Source organism: Chelonia mydas, chromosome 3 (assembly GCF_015237465.2).
Source record: "Chelonia mydas isolate rCheMyd1 chromosome 3, rCheMyd1.pri.v2, whole genome shotgun sequence".
Classification (NCBI taxonomy): Eukaryota; Metazoa; Chordata; order Testudines; family Cheloniidae; genus Chelonia; species Chelonia mydas.
In genome coordinates, this window is record NC_057851.1 from 149,953,573 (window position 1) to 149,976,333 (window position 22,761).

The following is a 22,761-nucleotide window of genomic DNA, read 5'->3' on the forward strand; positions in this document are numbered from 1 at the left end:
CCCCAATTTTTTTTTCTTCGCCAGGTTATTACACTTCTCTTTCCCTCCAACCCTCCACCCAAGAATATTCTGCTCACCTTCACTCTGGTATCTTCTTGAAGCTGAAATTGCATGCAACCTCACTTTATTGAAAAGCTTGACTTTCTTGATAATCTGTTTAAGGGGGAGTTTTCTCTGTCCAAGGTGTACTTGCAACACTTCAGAAACAAATGTTATAAAAATAGTTCAGGACCTTACTGTTACTGTAACATTATGTTGTGCTTGAATTTAATAACAGTTTGTTAAAATTGCCAATAATTTAATTCCATTGGTATTATTTATGAGCACACAGTTAAGCTAAAGAACAATGTTGGGAAAAGAACAAATGGATATAAACTGGCAGTGAATAAATTTAGGTTGGAAATTAGAAGAATGTTTTTAACTGTCAGAGGAGTGAGGTTCGGGAACAGTCTTCCAATAGGAATTGTGGGAGCAAATGATTTAACTAGGTTTAGATGGAGCTTCATACATTTATGACTGGGATTATATAAATGGGTTGTCTGCAGTAACAGGAGACTGGACTCAGTGATTCAAGAGGCCCCTTCCAGTCCTATGTCACTAGTTGCAAATAAGGTAAGAATGAAGATGTCTTTGATTACTATAGGCTTTAATGAAAAAATGGGAGCATGAAAGTCTGATCATACAACCTTTTTAATAAGGGATATTTCACTGGAAATTCTGAATGAGAAAAGCAGGATGAAGTCTCTTCCTCTGTGGGAGAGTTTCACCTCAAGTAAGGCCCCTGTCCACAATTCACACTGATATAAGATAGGGCCTTAGTCTTAGGTAATTATTTCCATTCCTTATCTCAGAAGATATAAAGTTATTTGAGATGATGGAATGAAAGATACTATAGAAATTCAAAGTACTAGTGTTATAGCATGGGTGCTTGGGTAGCATGGTGCTTGGGTGGCTTATAAGGTCTTGTACCATTTTGGGGATGATAATGTTCTGACGGTTTTGTTTTATTATTTATTTATTAATACGAGGTGCTAGATGGCTCAGAAGGTTAGTAATGGGTTATGTTAGAATTTCACCCCTACATCATTAATTTGAATTGGTACAGGTAGGTAGCATCCAGGTGAAATGTTTGTTAGTCCATACAAGTTAAATTGCTGATCTCAGTCCAAATTCTAGTTGCAAAATGTATTGACAAATCTGTATACAACTTAATATATCTCTAGCATTCATGAGCACATATTTATATTTACACGTAAAAATTCAAGTTTCCAATTCCAATCTTTAATACACACAATACTTATCTAGTACAATCACATATTGCGCAGTTTAATACAGATGACTTACAGGGAAAATATTTATTATAAAACTTCATATAAAGTTGAGAGAATCTTTGACTATGGGCTCTTTAATGCCAACTATTATTTTATTTTCACAAGATGACCACACAATCTGCGTGGTACAGAAAAGCAAAAATAGAATGTGCATTATATTGCTCACTATACCACATTGTGGCCCCAATCATGCGAATGCTTACGCTCGAGTAATGTTATGCATGTGAATGGCTACGTTGAGTTCAGTGGGACTACTCATATGTAAAATTGTTTACATTAGTATTTGCAGGATTGGGACTTATGTTATTAAAATACAACTATTTTGTATTTCATCTTCCATACAAACTATACATGAAAATGCTTAGGCTAAATAATACAGTTACAGAGAGGGAGTCTGCAAAGCAACTGTGTATGAATTTTTTGTTATATCTATGGTTTCTCATGACACCAAAATGGATATAGAAAAAAGATTTATTGATGCCTTTTATTTTGCAACTATTCTATATCATCTGTATTGTTAATATTGTCTTTTTTTAACAGGAATCTTCAATTACAAAAATGAGACATAATCTGGTCTGTCAGACACCTCGCACTGTCACTGTTCATATAAAGTCGAGTGCATCTAGATCACACCAGCAAAAAAAATCGATTAGTCTAAAACGTCCTATTTTTAAAGACAGCCAGGAAAATTGTGAAAAAGATGTGCACAGTAATAAGTCTAAACGTCCAAAAGGTGCATGTCTAGTTATTCAGCGTCAGGAAATGACTGCTTTCTTTAAACTATTTGGTAGGTTAACAGTTATACATTTTGGGTAAAATGTGTTGATTGAACACTAAAATACTTTTTATAAGCAACTATGTTTTCTAAATATAATAACTTGAGAGTGCTTCTCATGCATACGTTAACAGCCACATCTTGGTCTGAATAAAATCTAAGGCCAGAGTGAGTACTCAGGCCACTAAACTGAAATGGCTGAATATTATTCCTCAGTTAACTGAAAACACTTCCATTCCTCCACCACAACTGTTATATTTCAATGTATAAATATTTACATTTTAAATAAAATATAACTACAAAAGGATTGTCAAACTGCTGAAAAATACGTTGCTTAAAGATAAAACAAAAATCATTTGACCTCTCCTACACATCTCCTTCCTTTTCCTTTTATTTCTTCCTTCATCCTGATCCCACCCTGCAGGTCAGCAAAGCTCTTTTTGCCAATATACATTTGTTTTACATTATGTTTCAAAACAGATTTGAAAGAGGCTAGATTTCCCACCACTGTAAGCAAATACATTATTGTGGGAAGAAAAGTCTTGTAGTTATGTATGGTGGAAAGTGGAATGAAGGTAGAAGGAAGAAAGGAGTTTGGAGAAGTTAGTATTTTTCTCTCTTCCATATAATTTTTGTTGTTTTTTCTGCTTCATCTGAAAAGAGTGAGAAATAGAGGAAAGCTGTTTTGTTGCTGACTTGAAAATGTTGAGTATAGGAGTCAATCAAAGCAGAGAATTTATAGTAGCCAATTACAGTAAATTTTCATATTTGTAGAATGGTTATTAAAAGTGGTACACTGATCGGGCAAACAATCAAACTTGTTTTGCTTACTAATGGTTGTCAGAGTGCAGAGATTCTCAAAACTGTGTGGTTAATCAGAAATAATTGTAAATTATAATGTAAATTATATACAACCCATTAAGGGTGTAGGGAATAAAATAAACAGAGAAAAACACTGTACAGTGGCTTTCAGTTGAGTTGCACTCACTAATGTTAACACAGAATTTGGTTCTTTGTGTTCTCCACTTTGCCTTTGTTATGGCTTCTCTTTTTGCCTTTGTTCAGATTTTTTTCTAAGCCTAACGTATCTCTTCTGTCAGCTGCTCTGCTCCCTACTGATCAGTCTAGCCGATATCCTTTTCTTTGGCTTGATAAAATGCCCATCTGTATCTATATCTGTAGAAACAAATGCTTCCTCCCCTCCCCCCCAATAAAAAAAATCATTTTTTCTATTGAAATATCACCGCTGTTTTTTATTACAGATGATGATCTCATTCAAGATTTCCTATGGATGGACTGCTGCTGTAAAATTGCAGATAAGGTAAATTTGGTATTGTTTTGGTTCGTAGGCCACTTTTTGCGTCTTTTACTTTTAATCACTTGATATTGTAATATGAACATAAACCATATTCTGCTTTCTAATGTATTCACATAGCTTCTGGCAAAGTAATACAGGAAACGATTTACACTTTTCTGAGGGTGCGAAATTAATAAAATATAATCTTATGGTGATGTCAGAAACAGATTTAAAAGATGCTACGTCCTTTTAGGAAATTTTATATAGAAAACAAAAGAATACTAATGTTCTATTTTAATATTTTGTTTTTCTAACAGTATCTTTTGGCAATGACTTTTGTTTATTTCAAGAGGGCTGGCTTCAGTATAAATGAGCACACCAGACTTAATTTCTTTGTTGCTCTGTAAGTATTCTTTAAATATTTTTTTCATTTATTTAGTTCTGTGTTTATTCCATTAATGATTTTGATTTATAAATTAGGATTCTTTAGGGGATAGGTTTCACATCACAACCCCTCCCCATATGAGCGGGCTAGAGAAAAATACATTCATTTGCCCAGGTTAAAAACTTCTTGAAATCTTTTCTTTGAATAGCACCCCCAGGCTTTGGAGCAGGGACTTGAAATTTGGCAGGGGGATTGTCTTTGTATTAAGGGAGTGCCTTTTGCCATCCCTGTGAAAATCTGCCCAAATATGGCCAAATTATAAGCCTTTAAAAATTAGAGTTCATACATGTTGTTCAGTAGACACATCAATGTTAGCAGCTGTAATCTCCAAAAATTCTGCTCTCATGAAGCAAGCTCAAGATTCTCACAGCTCCTAGCTGACAAGACAGCACCTGCACCTTCCCCACAGAGCAACTGAGCATGGTGCAGCATAGGGCTACAGAGCCTCAGAACAACTTTCCCTATAATGAAAAGGAGTACTTGTGGCACCTTAGAGACTAACAAATTTATTTGAGCATAAGCTTTCGTGAGCTACAGCTCACTTCATCGGATGAAGTGAGCTGTAACTCATGAAAGCTTATGTTCAAATAAATGTGTTAGTCTCTAAGGTGCCACAAGTACTCCTTTTCTTTTTGCGAATACAGATTAACACGGCTGCTACTCTGAAACCTTTCCCTATAATGGCTCCTCCTGGCTTGGGGGTAGGACTGGGTGCTGGAACTGAGAGGAAGGGAGTCTGTCTCGCTCCTGTGCTCTTAGCGTGCTCTTCCCCACCACTGCGTCTTTATCACAGTGCCATTCAATCTGTTGCGACCCAGGCAGCATGGAGAAAGATGTCTGATTCAAATGCAGAGGAGACAAACCAGACCTGGGAGAGGGAAAGGAATAGATTGGGGCAAGGAGTGCGTGAGACTGGGATTGGAACAGGGAGAGAAACTGTGACTGAGAGTTGAAGGTGGGCAGTGAGGACTGGCTGGGCAAGGAGATTGGGAACCGAAGAGGAGAGAGCAGGCTAGGACTGGTTGAACTAGGAGGCTGGAATGGATTGGGCAAGCGGACTGGGAACAGGAGCCTTTGGGGGAAATGCGGGGGGACTTGGAGCCAGTTGGCTGGGGAAAACACTGAGATCAGATGAGGAACTAGGGAAAGCGGGAGACTGGGACTAGGAACTAGTTGGAGGAGTGGGAGCAGGAGGTGGAAGAGAGACAGATCTGACAAGGAGCTGGGGTGTGGAAGGAGAATTAGGACTTGCTGGGCAAAGAAACTGGAAAAAGGAATCAGGGACAGGTGGAGAGGGAGACCGAGATTAGATGAGGATCCTTGGGAGGGAGACTGTAACTTGCATACAGTGGGGAGGAGGGACAGACTGGATGAGGAGCTGGAAGGGGGAACTTGTATTGCCAGGGCATGGGGGTTGGGAGTAAGGTGTTGGGGCTGGATGGGGAAGAGCTGGGACTGTCTGGGTAAGGAGACTAGGGTAAGAAGCCTGAGGAGTGGAGACTGGATTGGGTAGACAGGGTGAATGGCACTGCAACAAGGATCTAGTGGTGGGGAAGACACAGACAGGGCAGAAGGGGTCAAATTTCAGGGAAATGGGCAGAACAGTCTGTATCTTCTGGAGCACACTCCCTTCCAGAGCCTGGAACGGAACCCATGATTCCTGTGTCTCTCCATGACTCTGCTGTCAGCAAATGTGTGAAACCAAGTGGCAAAGATGGCAACAGTTACTGGAGCAGGGGGACTCAATTCTGGGTCTCCCACAATAGTGCCTTATCCTCTAGGATATAGAATCATTCTCACTCTCTCTTTCTGGCCTAATGACTATTTAAATATTTATCCAAAATGGACAGCTTCAACAGGAGAAACTGCAAGCAACCCACATCAGAATATCCCATAGGCTAGTGGCTAAGACACTCTTCTGAGAGATGGGAAATTCCTATTTAAATCCTTTCACTTGATCAGGCAGAGGGGAGAATTGAACCCAAGTCTCTCACATCCAGAGTGAGTGCTCTAATCCCACTGGCCCTGCAGTGAAATAGGCAGGGGAACACTTATCTTCACCTGGTTAGAGGATGTCACTGGGGCTTAGGCATGAGATAGGTGTCCGGACACCTAGAGTGAGGCAGCAGTGTGCATGTCCAGAGGCAGAAACTTAGGCATGTAGAGGACTTTTACAGTGAAAATTTACATGCTGAGTGAATTTAGGTGCTTATTGGGTTAAGTGGCTGCTGAACCAGGGGGTTTTGAGGACCTCATTGGTGCCTAAATTTTCAACTTAAGCACCTAAAGTGGGGAGTTAAGTGCTTCGGTCCTTTTGTGGACCTGGACTTCTATGTCTGGACTGCTAAACATTCATGACCCTTTAGCAAGCTGTACTGATAGCTGATTGTGGTGGTTTTGTGGCTCTAGATAGGAGGTAACAATATTTGCCTATGATCTCGAGGGGATAGGAGGGAGAAAACCAAGGAACAAGATATATAATTTTCTGAAAGAATGGAGAAATGTGGATGTTAAAAAAGTGGGTTCCCCTTACAAATGGTGTTGTACCTATTGTATGTTTTTATTTATTTTGCTGCTTTCTTAATGTTTAATATTTTTTGCTGCCTGGTTTCTAAACAGACATGGTTTAGGAAGTACAACTTTTACATGTAGACAAGGCCTGTAAGGCCTTAGTTTTGAAGCAGATCTATCACTGACATTTTCTTTAAACTTTTAAACCTCAGACAATGTATTTGTGCCTCATATCCTAAGGAGTCAATCAAAAACTATTCATTTTAATGTGAGGATGCCCTGTTGATTTGGCAAAAGCAGTGAAACTGGATTATATTTCATGTATGTGCCCATCTAGTGGACGTTAGTACAAAGCCAATTTTTATGACTTTCATATGCGTTTGTATTATATAGATTGAAGTAAACCAGAAAATTCCTCTCATTCTGGGAGAAGTCTAAACTTTGGTAGCAAATTTCCCCAAACTAGTGGAAGTAAGGAATTATTTTAAAGGTGTATAAAGTTAAAATCATGTGATGTGATGACTCAAGGTTGGAGATCCTTAATATATATTTTTGTAGGTATCTCGCAAATACAGTTGAAGAAGATGATGAAGAGTCAAAGTATGAAATTTTTCCATGGGCTTTGGGAAAAACCTGGCGGAAGCTTTTCCCTAATTTCTTAAAGTTAAGAGACCAGCTCTGGGGTAGAATTGACTACAGGGCTATTGTAAGCAGACGTTGCTGTGAAGAGGTAGGTAGGCTTTTCATGCATTCGATTCTTGAGCTATTTATGCCAGTTGAGGATCTGGTCTGATATATATTAAATACATTTTCTTTAACAGAAATTGTATTGATAAACCAGGGATTAAGGAGAACAAAGCAGCTGAAATTTAATGATTTGCCTATTCTGTTTTGAAACTGATTATTTTCCTTTGCATTTAATATGCATTCTTAGGAACTCTGGCCTGGCTTCAGAAAGGGACTTAGGCTTGCAACTACGAATATCATGGCACCTAACTTCTAGGTGCCTGTAAAATCACAGGAATAACACCATAATCCACAAAACCTAAATTAGGTGACTAGGGTCCCTATATAATGAATAGGAAGAGATAGATGCCTTAAAATACAATCGACAAAGCTAACGTGTTAGATGGGGAGCTGCCTAAGCTAGCCAATGAGAGGGGTATGCAAAATGGTGTCATGGAGATAAGTGCCTAAATCTGGGCTTCAGGGAAGCACCTATCTCTTCCTAGCAATCCACATATAGGAACCTGTCTCCTAGGAGTCAGGTGGCTTAGGTGCCTAAATAGTTTTTGGGAGGAATGAGTTAGGCACCTGCCTCACTCTACACAAAACGGCCAGAGGAGGAGATGGTGCTGCTCACCTTATAACTTTTATCGCAGTGGTTACATCACTCACCTGGGATGTGGGAAACCCAGGTTCAATCCCCCCTCCCCCCGCAAGAAGGGAAGAGAGGATTTGAACAGGGCTCTCCCACTTCTTTTCTCCCACTCTGGCAGAGGGAAGAATTGAACCTGAGTCTCCCACTGGGTGCTCTTACCACTGAGATAAATGTTATAAGCCAGGCACCACTACCACCTCCTCTGGTAGGTGGCCTATGAGCACACCTTCTAGATTGGGCCCCTCACATGATTTAGGGGGATGAATGCATATTTTCCCCTAGCTTGCGAATTGCTCTGGCACTTAGGTAGGAAACAGGTGCCTGGATACCTAGTGTGAGACAGCAATATGCATGCCCAGAGACAGAAACTTAGGCACCTCGGGAACTTTTACCCTGAAAACTTAGATGCTGAATGAGTTTAGGCTCCTACAGGGCTTGGTGGGAGTTCTGTGGATCGCAGCAGAGCCAAAAACTGGGACTGAAACCATTAGGTGCCTAAGTCTGGGGTTTTGTGCCTAACTACCTTTCAGGTTTCAGAGTAACAGCCGTGTTAGTCTGTATTCGCAAAAAGAAAAGGAGTACTTGTGGCACCTTAAAGACTAACCAATTTATTTGAGCATAAGCTTTCGTGAGCTACAGCTCACTTCATCGGATGCATACTGTGGAAAGTGTAGAAGATCTTTTTATATACACACATGCTTTGTGTGTATATAAAAAGATCTTCTACACTTTCCACATACTTTCCACAGTATGCATCCGATGAAGTGAGCTTATGCTCAAATAAATTGGTTAGTCTCTAAGGTGCCACAAATACTCCTTTTCTTTTTGCTAGCTATCTTTGTGGATCTAGGCCTCTGTTAGGGTAAACTCCTGTTTCAAACTCCATATCCAAATTTTTAAAAATTTGCCCACATAGGCAGTCCACCTTGCACTTGGAAAGTTTTACGTTGTGCCATTGAGCATTCACTACCAAAGTTGCTGCATGAGTTTTTGCTGACCAGAGTGCTTGTGTTTTATATAAATACCCTATTTACTATTGGTCCTGAATGAAGGAATTTGCAGCAAAGAAGAAACTGATTATGGAAGTCACCTCATTCAGTTTAGAATTATTTCATTTTTCAAACTACTTGGAAAATTGTCAATTTTCATTTTTCGATAAAAATCCAATGCTTTGGGTGAAATCCTGGCCCAGGTGAACTCAACAGCAAAACTCCATTTGACTTCAGTGAGGCCAGGATTTTACCTTTTATTTCTAAAAATTAAAGCTGTTTTAACAACTGCTTAATTGCTTTTGCATTATTTCATCCTGTTTTCCAAACCTGAGTTTAACAGAGAAAAAAAAAAGTCACCCTGAAAAATACTGTTCCTTAGTATTCTGTTTGGATTTATTCCTACTGCCAGGAAGGGCCCTGTTATGACATGGGGGATTGAACTGTAGAAAGTAGTGAAATACATTTTGTTTGGATCTGGAAAAGATGGGAGCTCATCTATTTCCACTAAATATTGTGAAACTGCACAGTTATACCCTAGCACAGCGAGAACTGATACCAGATTTAAGACTGAGTAAACAAAACAATTCCCCAAACTAACTACTTTTTCTGTTAGGAAGCTCCATATTGAAACTATGGCATCATCAATTGTTGGAAAGCATGATACAGGTCACACTGGATAAGTGGAACGGCAGAAGACTGTTAAACTGTAAAGTTAAGGGAATTTTAATTAAGTCATCCAGAGCGGTTCAGCCAGCAAAGTGCACTTCTAACTTCCCTACCACTCTAAACCAATTATGTGTATTTCTCAGACACAGATATGATGGAAACTGAATGTGGCTTTTCTTCCCTGAATCCCTACATCAATTAGAAATTAGTGGTTATTCGGTCACCAAAAATTTTTTGCACAGAGGAGCTATTTTCAAACTTGTTCTTTCCACTGTAATGTTCAGTTTCATACAGAGGTACCATCTTCCAGCATAAACATGAACTTAGAAACAGAAATAGGTTTTTCTCAGTTTCAGTTGTATAGTATTTGCTTGTTGGTTTTTCTGACACTGGTTCCATACATAAGTAAGATTTTCTAATCTAGGTAATGGCTATTGCTCCATCACATTATATATGGCAGCGAGAACGTTCCATGCATCACAGTGGGGCTGTCAGAAATTACAGCAGAGATGAAGTGCAGCTGCCCCGCGGACCAAGTGCCACACCAGCAGATTGTTCGCTTTGTGGTAAGAAAGGAAGATTTGTAGGACTGGGATTATCATCCTCATCATCTTCATCCACTGGGACTTTGGCGATGATGGAGCAACATGGATCTCAGGAATTGAAGGGCATTTTCCCAGTTGAAAAAATGCTAGTTGATCCTTCTCCTTGCTGTTATTCCCAAGGTAGAGTTTAGTTTTGTAAGTCACTTTCATTTAGTTGGTTTAGGTATATATTTATTACCTTGGAATCTGCTTTATCTGTATAGTACAAGGGGCCTCAAACTAGGGGTTGTGACCCCTCAGGGGGTCCTGACGTTATTACATGGGGGGGGGTCGCAAGCTGTCAGCTGCCACCCCAAACCCTGCTTTCCCTCCAGCATTTATAATGGTGTTAAATATATTTAAAAGTGTTTTTAATTTATAAGCGGGGGGTCACACTCAGGGGCTTGCTATGTGAAAGGGGTCACTGTACAAAAGTTTGAGAACCACTGGTATAGCACATTTAATATATCAGCATTTATAAAGCACACACCTCTGCTGCAGAGTTCTGTACAAAGTGGGACTAAATTCCTCTGCTTTTCCCTTCTTCTGTATGTAAGAGATCTATCACTTAACCAACAACTTGACATAAAGTGAGAAACAAACCACTTCATATTCCACTTGCATGTCAGTTTTGGAAAGTATGAATGTACTGCTTGTGAAAGGAGACTAGAATCTCAATCGCTTTATTTATCTACAGAACTGGGATAGCACAGATAGCAGCAATAAAAGCTTTTATCTGCCCTGCCAAGGTTGCTTATCTCTAACCTGGAGAAACACTGGCAGAGCAGTGTGGTGAAGCTTTTCGAGTAATAAGACCACAGAGTAGTCTTCATGCCTATTAAATCCTTGGACTCTCTATTAAGACTCAAATTTATGAGAATGGGGGCCATATAGGCATCTAGGCAGAGACTGCCAACAAATGTGCTAATTAGTGCCAAGCATGTTTTAGTTATGAACATTTATTAAATCAATTTTCTTGATGTCCAAGGATTTAGCAGTGTTGTGCAGCTAGTGAACAATCCCATTTGTAACCAGAACTCTATCCAGATTGTGTGCTATTCTTAGTAAAATAAATGAGTGTATTTTGAGTAAACCCTTGTTAGGAGACAGCTCTCAGACGTTTTACTATCAGAAAGCACATCTGTCTGTTTGAACAACTAATGTTTTATCTTAAGGCATCTTTTGCAAAAGTATTGAGTTCCTTCCATGGTTCTTTACATACTTGCAATAAAGAGCAGTATGTTTTGTTTCACCAAATTATTCTGAAGTCGTGTTAGACAAATTTACTATCACAATAACACTATTTTTATGATTTTTGTTGCAAATTACCCTTTCTTGTTAGTACTAATCTAAACACTCTGTGGCTGAATGAACTAAAGATGTTCTAGGTTTATTGAAATTATCCTTGTCTACTTAACTAGATGTTGAACGGTTCTCAATTCTAACTCTTCTGGGAGTTGACAAATCCTGTTAACTTTTATTCATAACTACTCACTGACTTCAGCATACTGTTGATAAATATACACTACGATGAGCAAGAAGCTGTCCACTATTAATTTCTCAAATTAATTCTGAAAATTCCTTTCTAACATTTCCTGTTTGTTAGAAGCAACAATAAGAATAAATTATGCTTATCTGAGTTTTAAGATTACTGTTGTGAGCAACACAAGTTCAGGGTTTAAAAAAAACAAAACAGTGCAGCCCTCTATCATATATATATTCTGAACTTGATCACTTGTGAAATCAATTGTGGTGTGTTTTCTAACCCACCTCCCACCCCAAAATATTGGATAGCTTTTATTGTATCTGAGAAGTCTCCAACATAAAGTAGGTATTTGTTCATTTTTAAATTAAGTATTAAGACTGGATCATGCTTTAGATGGTTATCTTTTGGTAGGTTCATTTTATAAAAATGTATAAGGCCCAAATCTACCAAGATTTACACATGCACTTAACCACTGGGCACTACTCATAGGGTGAAACATTAAATACATGCATATATCTTTGAAGGAGTGGAATTAATTTATCTAAATAAAAATTGGAGACATAATAAATTCTCTTTAATATCCATTTTTCCATTAGTGCAAATAGGATTGAAATGTTGGCATTAGGATTCCTACAGAGTTTTATACTTACTGTTTTGATATTGTCCGCAAACTGCTCCAATTCTAAGGGGCTCTTTAAACCTGGAAAATTTTTCAATTGTGTGATATTTATAACAGAAAAGGAATTAGGCAGACTAGTCCAGTAGAACATATCACAGGTTCAGCTCACTATTAAAATACTTTGCACTTACACAGAGCCTTCAATCTGAGACTATAATCACACTTGTCCCAATTTTTTTAAACTTACTACTGTTACAGATAAGAGTTAAGATTACTATATCTGAAAGAGATTAGGAAAAAATTTAGTTTATTTACTTCATGCATTTGATAGCACTTTGTATATAGTCAGGTTCATGGTGTCCCTGGAACAAGTAGTCCTTTTGCTCTGCTTGTGTGGGTTTTCCACACAGCTTCAAATGAGAAAAATGTTTTAAAAGAAATTATTTATATACCCACAACTGACAGAAGAACTGAGGAAGGTGGTAATACTTGAAACTATTTCTAATGTATTTTAAGTGGTCCAGACCCAGTGGATGGTTTTCCTTTCAACCTCACAATACCCCAGAGGGTAGAGAAGTTTTAGCATATCCATTTTAAATAGGGAGAAACCCAGGCACTGATTTTTCCAAAACTACATAAGAAGTCCGTTTCAGGGGTGGGATTAAAACTAGAACTCCTGACTCTTCTGTCCAATGCTTTGTCCACAATACCATCCCTCCACTTCTCCCTCTAACAAATAATAGACATGCTTTCTGTAATGATGTTGAAAATGATCTGACCACTATCAGCCAAACAATCCATCTTCAGCCCTGATTGACAGAGGTATAGCAAGGAAAATCTTGTCAATAACTGGTCTTTTTCTTTGTGTAAACAGTGCCTTGTAGTAAATAAGTATATATAATAGGGCCAAAATTCCATGAATTGCATTTCTATTGACTCAGTGTAGAGCTGTGCAAACATTTTGATCCGAAAAAAGGCTATCAGTATTGATTGGTACATAACAATGCAAACAGGAATTGCACATGTAGCAGAGGGCAGAATTTGGTCTATTGTATTCTTACCTTATGTAAACAAATTCCTTTTTCTTTTTCTAAATTTCTGGTAGATTGCAACAGCCTATCCACCAAAGGGAGAACGAATAGCTGCATGAATCAAGACAAATCCATGGACTGGTTTACAGGAAATGAAGAGTGAAATGTTTGACCAGAGTTATTAGACATAGCTCAGAATATCAAACTCAGTGCAAGATCAATTAGAAAATGTTTGTTTCTAACAGTATTGTGTAGCTGTACCATAGTTCACTATTTCATTAGCATCCCTTCTTTAGATTGTACATTGAATATAAAAATGTACATTCACTATAAATCAAAGTAGTAATTTAAAAAAAATTCACAAGTCTACAAAATTCAACAGCCATTTACAACATTTAATTTTATTCTGGCAAAGTACAGTCACTCAAATTAGCAGCTGCCATCTGGAGTAGTTTCTGGATATGCCACTTTATATTTCCTCATCTTGATGAGAAATGCTAGTTGGAGGGGAAAAAATATATATATTATTGCCACAGCAACCTCAGTGTGCACTTAATAGATAACTACTATTAGTTATATCATTTCATTATGTCAATGATAAAATACTAGTTTACAAAGAGCGAGTGTTTGTGAAAAATACAATACTATTTAACAAGTCTTAAGATTATAAAAACATTTCCCAAACATTTCTTACCTGTGTGACCAACTTGCCAAGGGTAAGGTCTAGCAATGTAAGGCACTGAACCGTATGGTTCAACATAATCAGAAAGTGATTCTGCTGAATTAAAATAAAAATAATTTATTTCCTGACAGGTAAAAAATAAATAAATTTACATACATCAGATGAGAGTGTTTTAGGTCTAAATACTGATTTCCCTAATATCTTGCCTTTCTCTCTTGTTAATCTACTCCTATCAGGCTGCTCTGCAGCCATCCATCAGTACAGACAACCTCTTTTGCTATATTCACAAATCTATAGCTAGAATGAGCTGTACTGTCTGAATTTGCCAGAGCTGCAGCTTGCAGAAATAGTATCCTGTTTTGGTTAATGTCTGCTATACACAGTCCTAAAAACACACCATAATCAAAAAGCAGCAATAGTCTGAACATGGGAGCTACCCTAAGACAATAGTTCCTGAATTCAAGTTTAAAAAGTTTCACTGACTAGCATGATTGAGCTGCCAATTAGAATTTATTTTTTATGTATTTAATTTGCAACTGGATTTATTAAAAGGCCATCTCGTTTACATTTATATTTACCATTAATATAGCTGCCAATCAAAATTTAGGAAACAGCTTCCCAAAAAATATTGATTGTAGCCAGAAAAAATTAAATTTGTAGGAGAAGAGGACTTGGTGCTATGCCTGTTCTCCACAACCCAGACTTTCAGCTTCACTACTCCTAGTACTTTTCATAGGAAGTAGTAAAAGAGCTAGGGGTGAGTAGATCAGGAAGTGTCTGAAAAACAGAAAATGGTATTTTACAGGATTAGATTTTAGCTCTCAAAAAACCCTCATGTTTATACGATAAAAGTAACAAAAAAGTGTCTGTTTATATTTCATGCATAGAGACCCAGATTTTCAGCTTTCAGACTACAGAAAGAAGTTATACTGCAAGCCAACCACATCAACAGCAAGTCTCTGTCTGTTAAGCATGGGCTAATACTTTTGCATCATGCAACAGCAATGCTTCTGGAAAGGTGTTAGAAAACCAGCAGATGCTGGTATGGACCAATGGAGCTTGCATACATCACAAGCTGATAACTTTGGCTCATAAACGTGGATGATATTTGTACATCTGAAGTGATGTAAGGAGATTATTTGGGAGTGGGAGAGGATGGGTATGTGAAATGGTGACAGACTTCTCAATTATGTCTTGTTCAAAACAGATGTGGTGAGGGAGAATCTCTCTTCAAAGGACGGGAAATTTACATTAGTCTCCTAGTGCAATACATATCTAATTCAGGGTAGCTCCTTACCAATATTGTCACTTTCTCCAACTACTGCTTGATCCTGAATAGGAAGTTCTTCACCTTCTTTTGGTTGAGGTTCCTCATCTACAATTTGTTGAGGTTCCACTCTTGGGGCTAACCTGCCATCCTTCCGCTTAGCAGGGAGTACCAACCAATCTTTGTGAGTCACCTCAATGATCCTTTCACATAAAAGGGAGAGATTGCAGGTCCGTATTCCTTCCAACAGATCAATAACCTGTGTGATACTTTCAGAGAAATGCAAGAGAGATAGTGTTACATTTTTCTTTGAGATCCTTTTATACAACTGCTAGTCCTGGACCTGTGCACTGCACTGTGGTCTTCCACTTCTTGGTGAACACAAAGCCATCAGCTTTAGTATAACCCAGCAACTGCATTGAAGAACATGGGCAATTATCCTGCAGACATTATTCAGGTAAAACTCCCCCTGACCCCGATGGGAATTTTGCCTAAGGTAAAGACTGCAGGACTTGTACTGAGTGCATCTCAAAGTATTACAGGAAAAACAAATATAGAAAACTGTTACAAAAAATAAACATTTTATATTTAAAATCTATTCTGCATAAAGACATGCTTAACAAAACTATAGTTATCTGATGTCTGTATCAAACAAATTTATAAATGCCAGGTTTTAATACTTACTTGGCTAGGTATACAACACATACACCACCCTGCTTAAGATTTGGATACACAACAGGCAAAGCAATCTGAGGGTTAAGCATATCCAAAGCTACCTATAGAAGAATAAGATAATTATTAACCAAACTGAATAGACATAAATCAGTTTCTCCAAGTCAACAAAAGCAGAAAACAATGAGTTAGTTCATGGAAAATTAATTTTATTCCAGCCTCTGAACAGATTATGCAGGCCTAAAATCCATGTGTTTAAAAAAAAAAAATAAAAAAAATCCTGAACTCTTAGACCTTTCAGTTTTACTGCATTCCAAATGAAGTGTTGATGAGATCTGGTAGTTTTTACTAAATGAACTATTCATATTTAACCAACATACAGTAGTCTTGGGTTAATGTCAAACCGTCGAGCAGTTAAACTATATCATGCTGGCAAAATAAAAAAAAACTAATGCCTGAAACAGATTGCATGTAATTGATTTTTGCATATCTGCTTTAAAAAAAGTTAATATTCAAACCATATTTTGCAATGAAATAATCATACTATTAAATATTAAAATTCAGATGTTTAACTCATGAGACTTCTATCTCAGCAAACTCTCTGACAACCCCTCTTCAAGAAACTATTTAAACTGCAAACAAAGAATGAGTATGTAAGAATACCTATTTTGTGGACTAATAAATTGTTATATCCAAGATTCTGAGGCAGGGATTATATTTTTAGGTGCTGGCCATTTTGTATCTGTGCACATAAACTTGTCAACAAAATTTCATTTATTTGTTTAATCTAAAGATTTATGTTGCGCCAATAAGACTGATATAATAAAATACTGCATTAACTAGCTTCCCACTGTTTATGTTGGAACAATATGCATTCAAACAATTCTTGCAAAACACATCAATTTAAAAGAATAAGGATATAAAAACCAAAACTGTATGAATACCTTGCATGAAAATATTAAAAGTTACAGCCTTAAGACAGAGGAATTGACAATACCCTTCATTACTTCAGTTTAGACTGTAGTAACATTTTATTCAGGAGCACAGATGATATAAAAGGGTTATTTTTTAAACAACACATTAAAAGTACAAATAAGTCTCCAATTTTTCTTGAACTTAATACATACAAAGCATGTGCCTAGTTCAGCAGTGGAAAAATCTATCTTCCCTCTCAACTGTATTATTGCAAATGGAGACTGACAAAGTGTTCTTTCTCCTATAAGACAGAAAGGAGTGAATGTAGAGACAGATCAGTGTTTCTTTTGAGCGTGATGCACCATCAGACATTCAAAGACACTTGCTGACAATGGGATTTGTCCATCCCCGCTAATGGAGGCTTGGCTGTTTCTTTATGCTTAGGCTAGATGTGGGAAATCCCACAATGGAGAGGATAAGAAAATTGCTTTTTATTTAATCAGAAAAAAAATATCAGATGCCAATCTCTTTAAGGTAGGGAGTTTTCTACTAAAGACTTACTGCATCGAATGTTATAGATTTCATATCCTCAGCAGCTGTTAAAATATCTTTATTAATGAAATCCACGTTATCTGGCCACTCTTCTGCATGTCCTATTTCCCATGCATCACGCCAGCGCCTGTAATTCTTCTTAGCTACCGCATGGTGATCTTTTCTGATTTCATAACTTATAACACGTCCTCGAGGCCCAACTTAAAGCAAATGAAACACACACTAAATTTACTATTTTTTTTCCCTGATTCAAGTTAACAGGTTAAAAACATCAAAGTAAACAACAGCACGGGTTAGTCTAAAATGTCTCCCTTTCCTCACCCTAGCAAATTATATAAAAGTATCAACTACAATTTATTTTGGTTTAAATTTAAGAGATCCTGTGCATGTAAAAAGTGCCAAATTAATATCTTGGAGGCCGAGATTTGTCTACTCTATGAACAGGTACAGCAGAGGCTGGCAGAACCATTTGTCTCAACCCTGACCTGGAGAGAGCATCTCTAGTGAAAAGAGAGGAACTCAATATCTATGGTCCTTTTGGTCTCTGATCTCTCTGCTAAAGCTGCCAACAATGGTATGAGCTTGTCTACACTGCTGCAATAAAGTTATGCACTGTATCTCTCCAGGGCAGATGCTGCAGGCACAAACTAAAAGGTTTCTAATGCACATTAAAGTAGCCCTCTTCAGACAAGAGAACATTAATGAGAACTAGGAACCTTTTAGTTTATGCCCACAGCAACTGCAGGGCATAGCCTCAGTTATGCCTAACATTGGGGCAAGATTAAAGCAGTGGCCAAAGAGAGACTACAATGAAACCCAATGCGCTAGTTTTCACTTGTAACCCACATCAGAGTGCAAGTCTCCAGGAGTGAAACTGTCCTTCAGTTAACTCGCTCTGTAGCGGATACAGGAGTTCAGGAAAGATAAACATAGGCACTGGAAATGAAGGTGTGTCTAAGTCAGGGTTGGCTTTACATTCACAGTAACAGAAGCATGGCTCTCTTGCTGAAATTCACCTCTGTGCAGAAAGTCAACACAAGGTGTCTATGGACTACTTAAGCCTTGTGCCAACATTGCACAACTTGGATCCCCTTCTCTCCCCACTCCTCTGCACAACTCTGACATCCCCTTTTCCATAGGAGCAGCAGCAATTGTGGGGGAAGGGGAACCTGGGGAGCCCATTTTCTACTATTGGAAGCAGAACAGGGGAGGTGGGGAGTTCTAGGTTCCTTCCTCAAGTGAAGAATGGGGAGTAAAGGAGCTCCTTCTCCCAGCCTGGTGGAGCAGCCATAGAGAAGAATTTGGGAGGAATATGGGGATATTTGTAGTAAAGGGGGTAGGAAGGGCGGACAGCATCGATGGTTCCACTCTCTGGCCGTTACCAGATATGTCACTGGACGGGAAGGTGCCAACCTTCCCCCCCTTATGGTTCTGTTCTGTCAGCATGTCTGAGTTCCCAAAGAGCAAAGACCACTTTGAAGATGATCCCTTATTCATTGAAATTGTAGAAAAAAAAACCTACATGCCCCTGGTAAATTTTGAGGCCAAAGGGAGGACAGAAGGTTGTGAGGAATGCAGACAGAAGTGGAGGAGAGTGGAGGTCCAGAATCTGTACCTTACATTTGGGTCCAGTGTATAGGGAAGAGGTTCTACATTTCCCTCTTCCTCACAGGAAGCTCATGGAGTTGTGAAGTAGCCCATTCAAGAAATGTTCTCAGCTGAATGAGAACACCCCATGGTGGAGATGATACAGCCTGAAACAATTGGTGTTTATTGGTCCATTCCTCTCAAAGCTTGTTCTTATCCTGCTCTCCTTATCTGTCAGCTCCTGTGGGCCTATGTCAAGCTTGCTGGTTCTCAGCTCCTCGCCCTGGCCTCAGCATTGTAAGCACCAAGCATTCCTGTTCTCAGCTCCCCAGTACAGTCTCAGCATTGTGTACCATGCCATGCACTGACTATGCCTCACCCTGATCTCAGTGAGTTTCTGTGCCACGCATACCTGTTCTCAGTGCCTGGCGCAGACTCGGTTTATCATTTCTAATGCAGGAGAATTCATTAAGCCTATCCCAGAAAATAAATGATCTGTTCTGGCTGGGTCTCTTGTGCTGGCTCTGATGCCATTCGCAATGTGGCAACTAGTTCCTCCCATATCATCCTGGCCCCACCACTGCCATTTCGGTCCTGCCCTGCGTGACATAGTTCGGTCAACCTAACCCCCACTGTCGATGCAGCTAGGTTGATGGAGGAATTCTTCCATGGACCTAGGTAGTGCCTCTCGAAGAGGTAGATTAACTACATCAATGGAAAAACCCCTTCTCATCAATGCAGGAAGCATCCACGCTACAGCACTATGGCTGCAGTGCAATAGCTGTACCACTGCAGTGTAGACGTGGCCTAAGCAAGCCTTAACCTTGATAGCAGAGCTGCTCCTCCCCTATGATCATGACTTCAGCGATGCCGTCTACTTACCTACACACAATCAAAGAGGAGTGAGGAAAGAGTAACCCAAGAATAGCAAGAAAGAGGCTAGAAAGGCAATACAAGGATACCAATGAAGCAATGATAAAAATATGGAGTGAAATTCAGCCCCATATAAGCATCAGCACAAGGCCTGTACACCTCATGACATCAAAATGCAGCTTAAATGGCTTATAGGCTATGTGCTGGCCCTCTGCACAGTGCTAAATTTCACCCTAGGTAAACAGTATATATAAATCTGAAAAGTCACAGCAAATCCTGAAAGTGGATATAGAGAATGACTTCAAGTTTTTTTTATTAATGGAAAAGTAACACTTGTTATACTAGTATTATCTGTGTTCCTTCTCAAATAAACTCCTAAATTTGCTAAATCTAAATTACCTGCTCTTGATAGAAACAAACTCATACCACCAGACCCAGTACCAGTTTCCACCACAGTGTCTCCTTGGTTGATATCCATCATCATCAGCATTGCATTAATATCCTAAGGGTTAAAAGAGAAGTAAAAAACCAATACTTTCTATACTGTATATTCAAACAGTAATATGTTAGAATACTGCTTAAATGGATGGCCTGATTTTCAGTGGTGCTGAGTACTTTTAGGTTCCATTGAAATCAATAGAAGGTGTGAGTATGTGGTGTCTCTGAAAATCACTATGCAATCGCATAAGCCACCTGAAGCTCCGGCAGCTATTCAGATCAACAGAGCAAATATTAATAGGAAGAAGTAATTCACTAATACAGGAATGACAGGACTCCTTAATATATTAAAACACAAGTGGCAAATTATGATTGTGAAAGCTAAAATATCCCACTGTAAAACACTGACTTTTTAGTAGTAAGGAAGCTGTCTAAATTGTATTGCTGTTTCCCTAAACTGAAAATGCTTGTATATGCAAATTAACATCAGAAGACTCTCCCTTAGAGACTGCATCTCTAACAAGGTTTTCAATTAGGACTACCCTCACTTTTATATGTGAAGGGCTGCTTAACAGACATCCAAAGCATCTCCAGAGCCCGGAGATTAGACTGTACACCTAATCAAAGTTCCCTAAACCCCTGGCTCATCGGACTCTTCACCACCTTAACCCAATGGCTCGAGCACCCATCTTGTAGCTGGGTGAAACGGGGGCGGTCCTGCCTTTTTAAAACCAATAATCACCACCGGCTGCTGTTTAAACCGGTTTTTAAGTTAAAATTGTTCAGTTGTGGAAACATCCATTGCAACATCTGACAACCCACGCAACCGTGACTTACCTTTGGATATGAAATAGTAGGTCCTCTCTTCATCAACAGCACAAAATCTTCTAAGGCTGGTCTCCTTATCAGGAACTGAAACCCACTTGAAGTCCTAAACATTTGGCCCGGTAACTTGCCTATGATCTCCAGGTGGCTAATAGCCCCCCAATTGCTATTCAATTTCCCGACAGCTGTCAGGTTACGCATATGTTTAAACTCCGTGTAGGTTTTTCTGCGAAACTCGGCTAAGATCAAGTCCCCGACTTGGAAAGTCCCATCTTTCGCCGCCGTGTTATGGGTGTCAACAGGCGTACTGTCTTCATCCCTCTGCGGCTGTGCTGGGGGAGCCCTACTGGCAGCCGGCCGCTGGAGCGGGTGAGAGTCGCTGTTTTCACTGCCGTCCTCCTGCCTCGATTCCCCCTGCTCTGCGCGCCGTATGTCCCGGATCTCTTCCGAGAGCAACTCCTCCGGCAGCAGTCGGCTCACTCTTTCCAGGGGAGACAGGGCCCTTTCCCAAGCTCGCCTCCTCCGGCTCCTCAGCACCTGACCCGGGTCCGCCGGCGAGGCAGCCGCCGGGGGGGAGTCCGCGACACGCGATGCGGCGGCAGCGACCTGCTCTTCCGACTCGGCCCCATCTCCCTGCCGGGGCGAGCCGGAACACAGCGCTCTGACCGCCCGGGGGCGATGGGCTGCAGGCAGGGGCGGCGCACCCCCTGCCCCGGCGCGATCGCTAGCCACACACCTGCAAGGCACAAACCCTCCCCTGCCCAGCAGCGCCCGCCTCCTGCCGCCCTGCGGCACCAGCGCGGTCTTCTCCGGCCCCGCACGCGCGGGCTGCTGCGCCCGACTCTCCCTTCCCAGCACTTGCAGGCTCAGCCGCCGCCTGGCACATTGCAGCATGGCTGCGCCCTCCACCCGTCCGCACGGCGCCGGGGGCGCTGCACACAAAGCTGCCGCGGCCGGGAGAGGCCCGGGCGCTGCTTCCCGGCCCAGCCTGTCCTGCTGGCTGGCCGCCCGGGGCTGGGCTCACGCGCAGGCGGACTCGTCTTTGCCTTCCCCCTGCAGGAACCACGAGAGCCAACAGAGCGACTCACGTCTGTATTAAGCCTGCGACCGTCCGGATCCACGTGTTTGCCCACATGGCCCAGGCAGCGCCGATCGGATTGGGGTCCAGCAGCTGCTGTTCTGTTCACAGACAGCCCTGTGTTCCTTGGACCCCCTCACCCTAACAGCGTGAGCTTTTGAAAATGATACATGAAAACCTTTAACCATGTAGGGGAAAGATTTTAAAACTGCTTTAAAATGAATACAGACTGCAAAGATGGTTCCTTCCAAGTAGGAACAAGTGGGCGACAAGGAGCGGATCACCTGAGGATTACCTGTTCTGTTCATTCCCTCTGGGGCACCTGGCATTGGCCACTGTCTGAAGACTCAGGTTTCAGAGTAGTAGCTGTGTTAGTCTGTATCCGCAAAAGGAAAAGGAGTACTTGTGGTACCTTAGAGACTAACACATTTATCTGAGCATAAGCTTTCGTGAGTTACAGCTCACTTCATCGGATGTGCATCTGATGAAGTGAGCTGTAGCTCACGAAAGCTTATGCTCAGATAAATGTGTTAGTCTCTAAGGTGCCACAAGTACTCCTTTTCTTTTTGTCTGAAGATAGGACACTGGGCTAGATGGACCTTTGGTCTGACCCAGTATGTCTGTTCTTATGTTCTTAAGTAAACGAGATTTGGAAGGATTTGAAATACAATCCCATAAACATTCCCATCTATAAAAAGGGGGAATAACTGACTCTCAAATCTGTCCTGAAGATTACAAACATTAATCAAAATCC

At 40.1% G+C, this 22,761-nt stretch overlaps 2 protein-coding genes across 5 annotated transcripts; one reads left to right on the forward strand and one right to left on the reverse strand.

Moving 5' to 3' along the window:
* Positions 1–1,876: 1,876 nt before the first annotated feature.
* On the forward strand, positions 1,877–13,412 carry SPDYA (speedy/RINGO cell cycle regulator family member A). Its single transcript, XM_007071749.4, has 6 exons — positions 1,877–2,118; positions 3,369–3,427; positions 3,721–3,806; positions 6,918–7,089; positions 9,823–10,123; positions 13,193–13,412. The coding sequence occupies exons 1-6, from the start codon at positions 1,890–1,892 to the stop codon at positions 13,279–13,281; spliced, it is 936 nt and encodes a 311-aa protein (XP_007071811.2). The 5' UTR covers positions 1,877–1,889; the 3' UTR covers positions 13,282–13,412.
* Positions 13,413–13,492: 80 nt separating this feature from the next.
* Positions 13,493–21,994, reverse strand: TRMT61B (tRNA methyltransferase 61B). Of its 4 annotated transcripts, XR_006289777.1 has the most exons (8): positions 20,942–21,992; positions 20,066–20,168; positions 17,216–17,406; positions 15,752–15,843; positions 15,098–15,336; positions 14,379–14,577; positions 13,813–13,896; positions 13,493–13,615 (listed from the first exon to the last, which is right to left on the reverse strand). XR_006289777.1 is itself a non-coding variant. In XM_037895568.2 (7 exons), the coding sequence occupies exons 1-7, from the start codon at positions 21,821–21,823 to the stop codon at positions 13,548–13,550; spliced, it is 1,659 nt and encodes a 552-aa protein (XP_037751496.1). In that variant the 5' UTR covers positions 21,824–21,994; the 3' UTR covers positions 13,493–13,547. The 4 variants fall into 4 exon arrangements, 3 of the variants coding, with proteins under 3 accessions (XP_037751496.1, XP_037751497.1, XP_043399467.1); XM_037895568.2 differs by lacking the exon at positions 14,379–14,577 and having other exon boundaries at positions 20,942–21,994; XM_037895569.2 differs by lacking the exon at positions 14,379–14,577 and having other exon boundaries at positions 13,813–13,893; positions 20,942–21,993.
* Positions 21,995–22,761: the final 767 nt, after the last annotated feature.

Coding starts and splice junctions, on each gene's coding strand:
- SPDYA (XM_007071749.4), top strand. CDS start 1,890: ATGAGACATAATCTGGTCTGTCAGACACCTCGCACTGTCACTGTTCAT. Junction 3,428..3,720: donor GCTGTAAAATTGCAGATAAG/GTAAATTTGGTA, acceptor TTTTTCTAACAG/TATCTTTTGGCAATGACTTT. Junction 10,124..13,192: donor TCCTTGCTGTTATTCCCAAG/GTAGAGTTTAGT, acceptor AATTTCTGGTAG/ATTGCAACAGCCTATCCACC.
- TRMT61B (XM_037895568.2), bottom strand. CDS start 21,823: ATGCTGCAATGTGCCAGGCGGCGGCTGAGCCTGCAAGTGCTGGGAAGG. Junction 15,337..15,751: donor TGTGTTGTATACCTAGCCAA/GTAAGTATTAAA, acceptor TTTCTCTGAAAG/TATCACACAGGTTATTGATC. Junction 13,897..15,097: donor TGGAGAAAGTGACAATATTG/GTAAGGAGCTAC, acceptor ATTTTAATTCAG/CAGAATCACTTTCTGATTAT.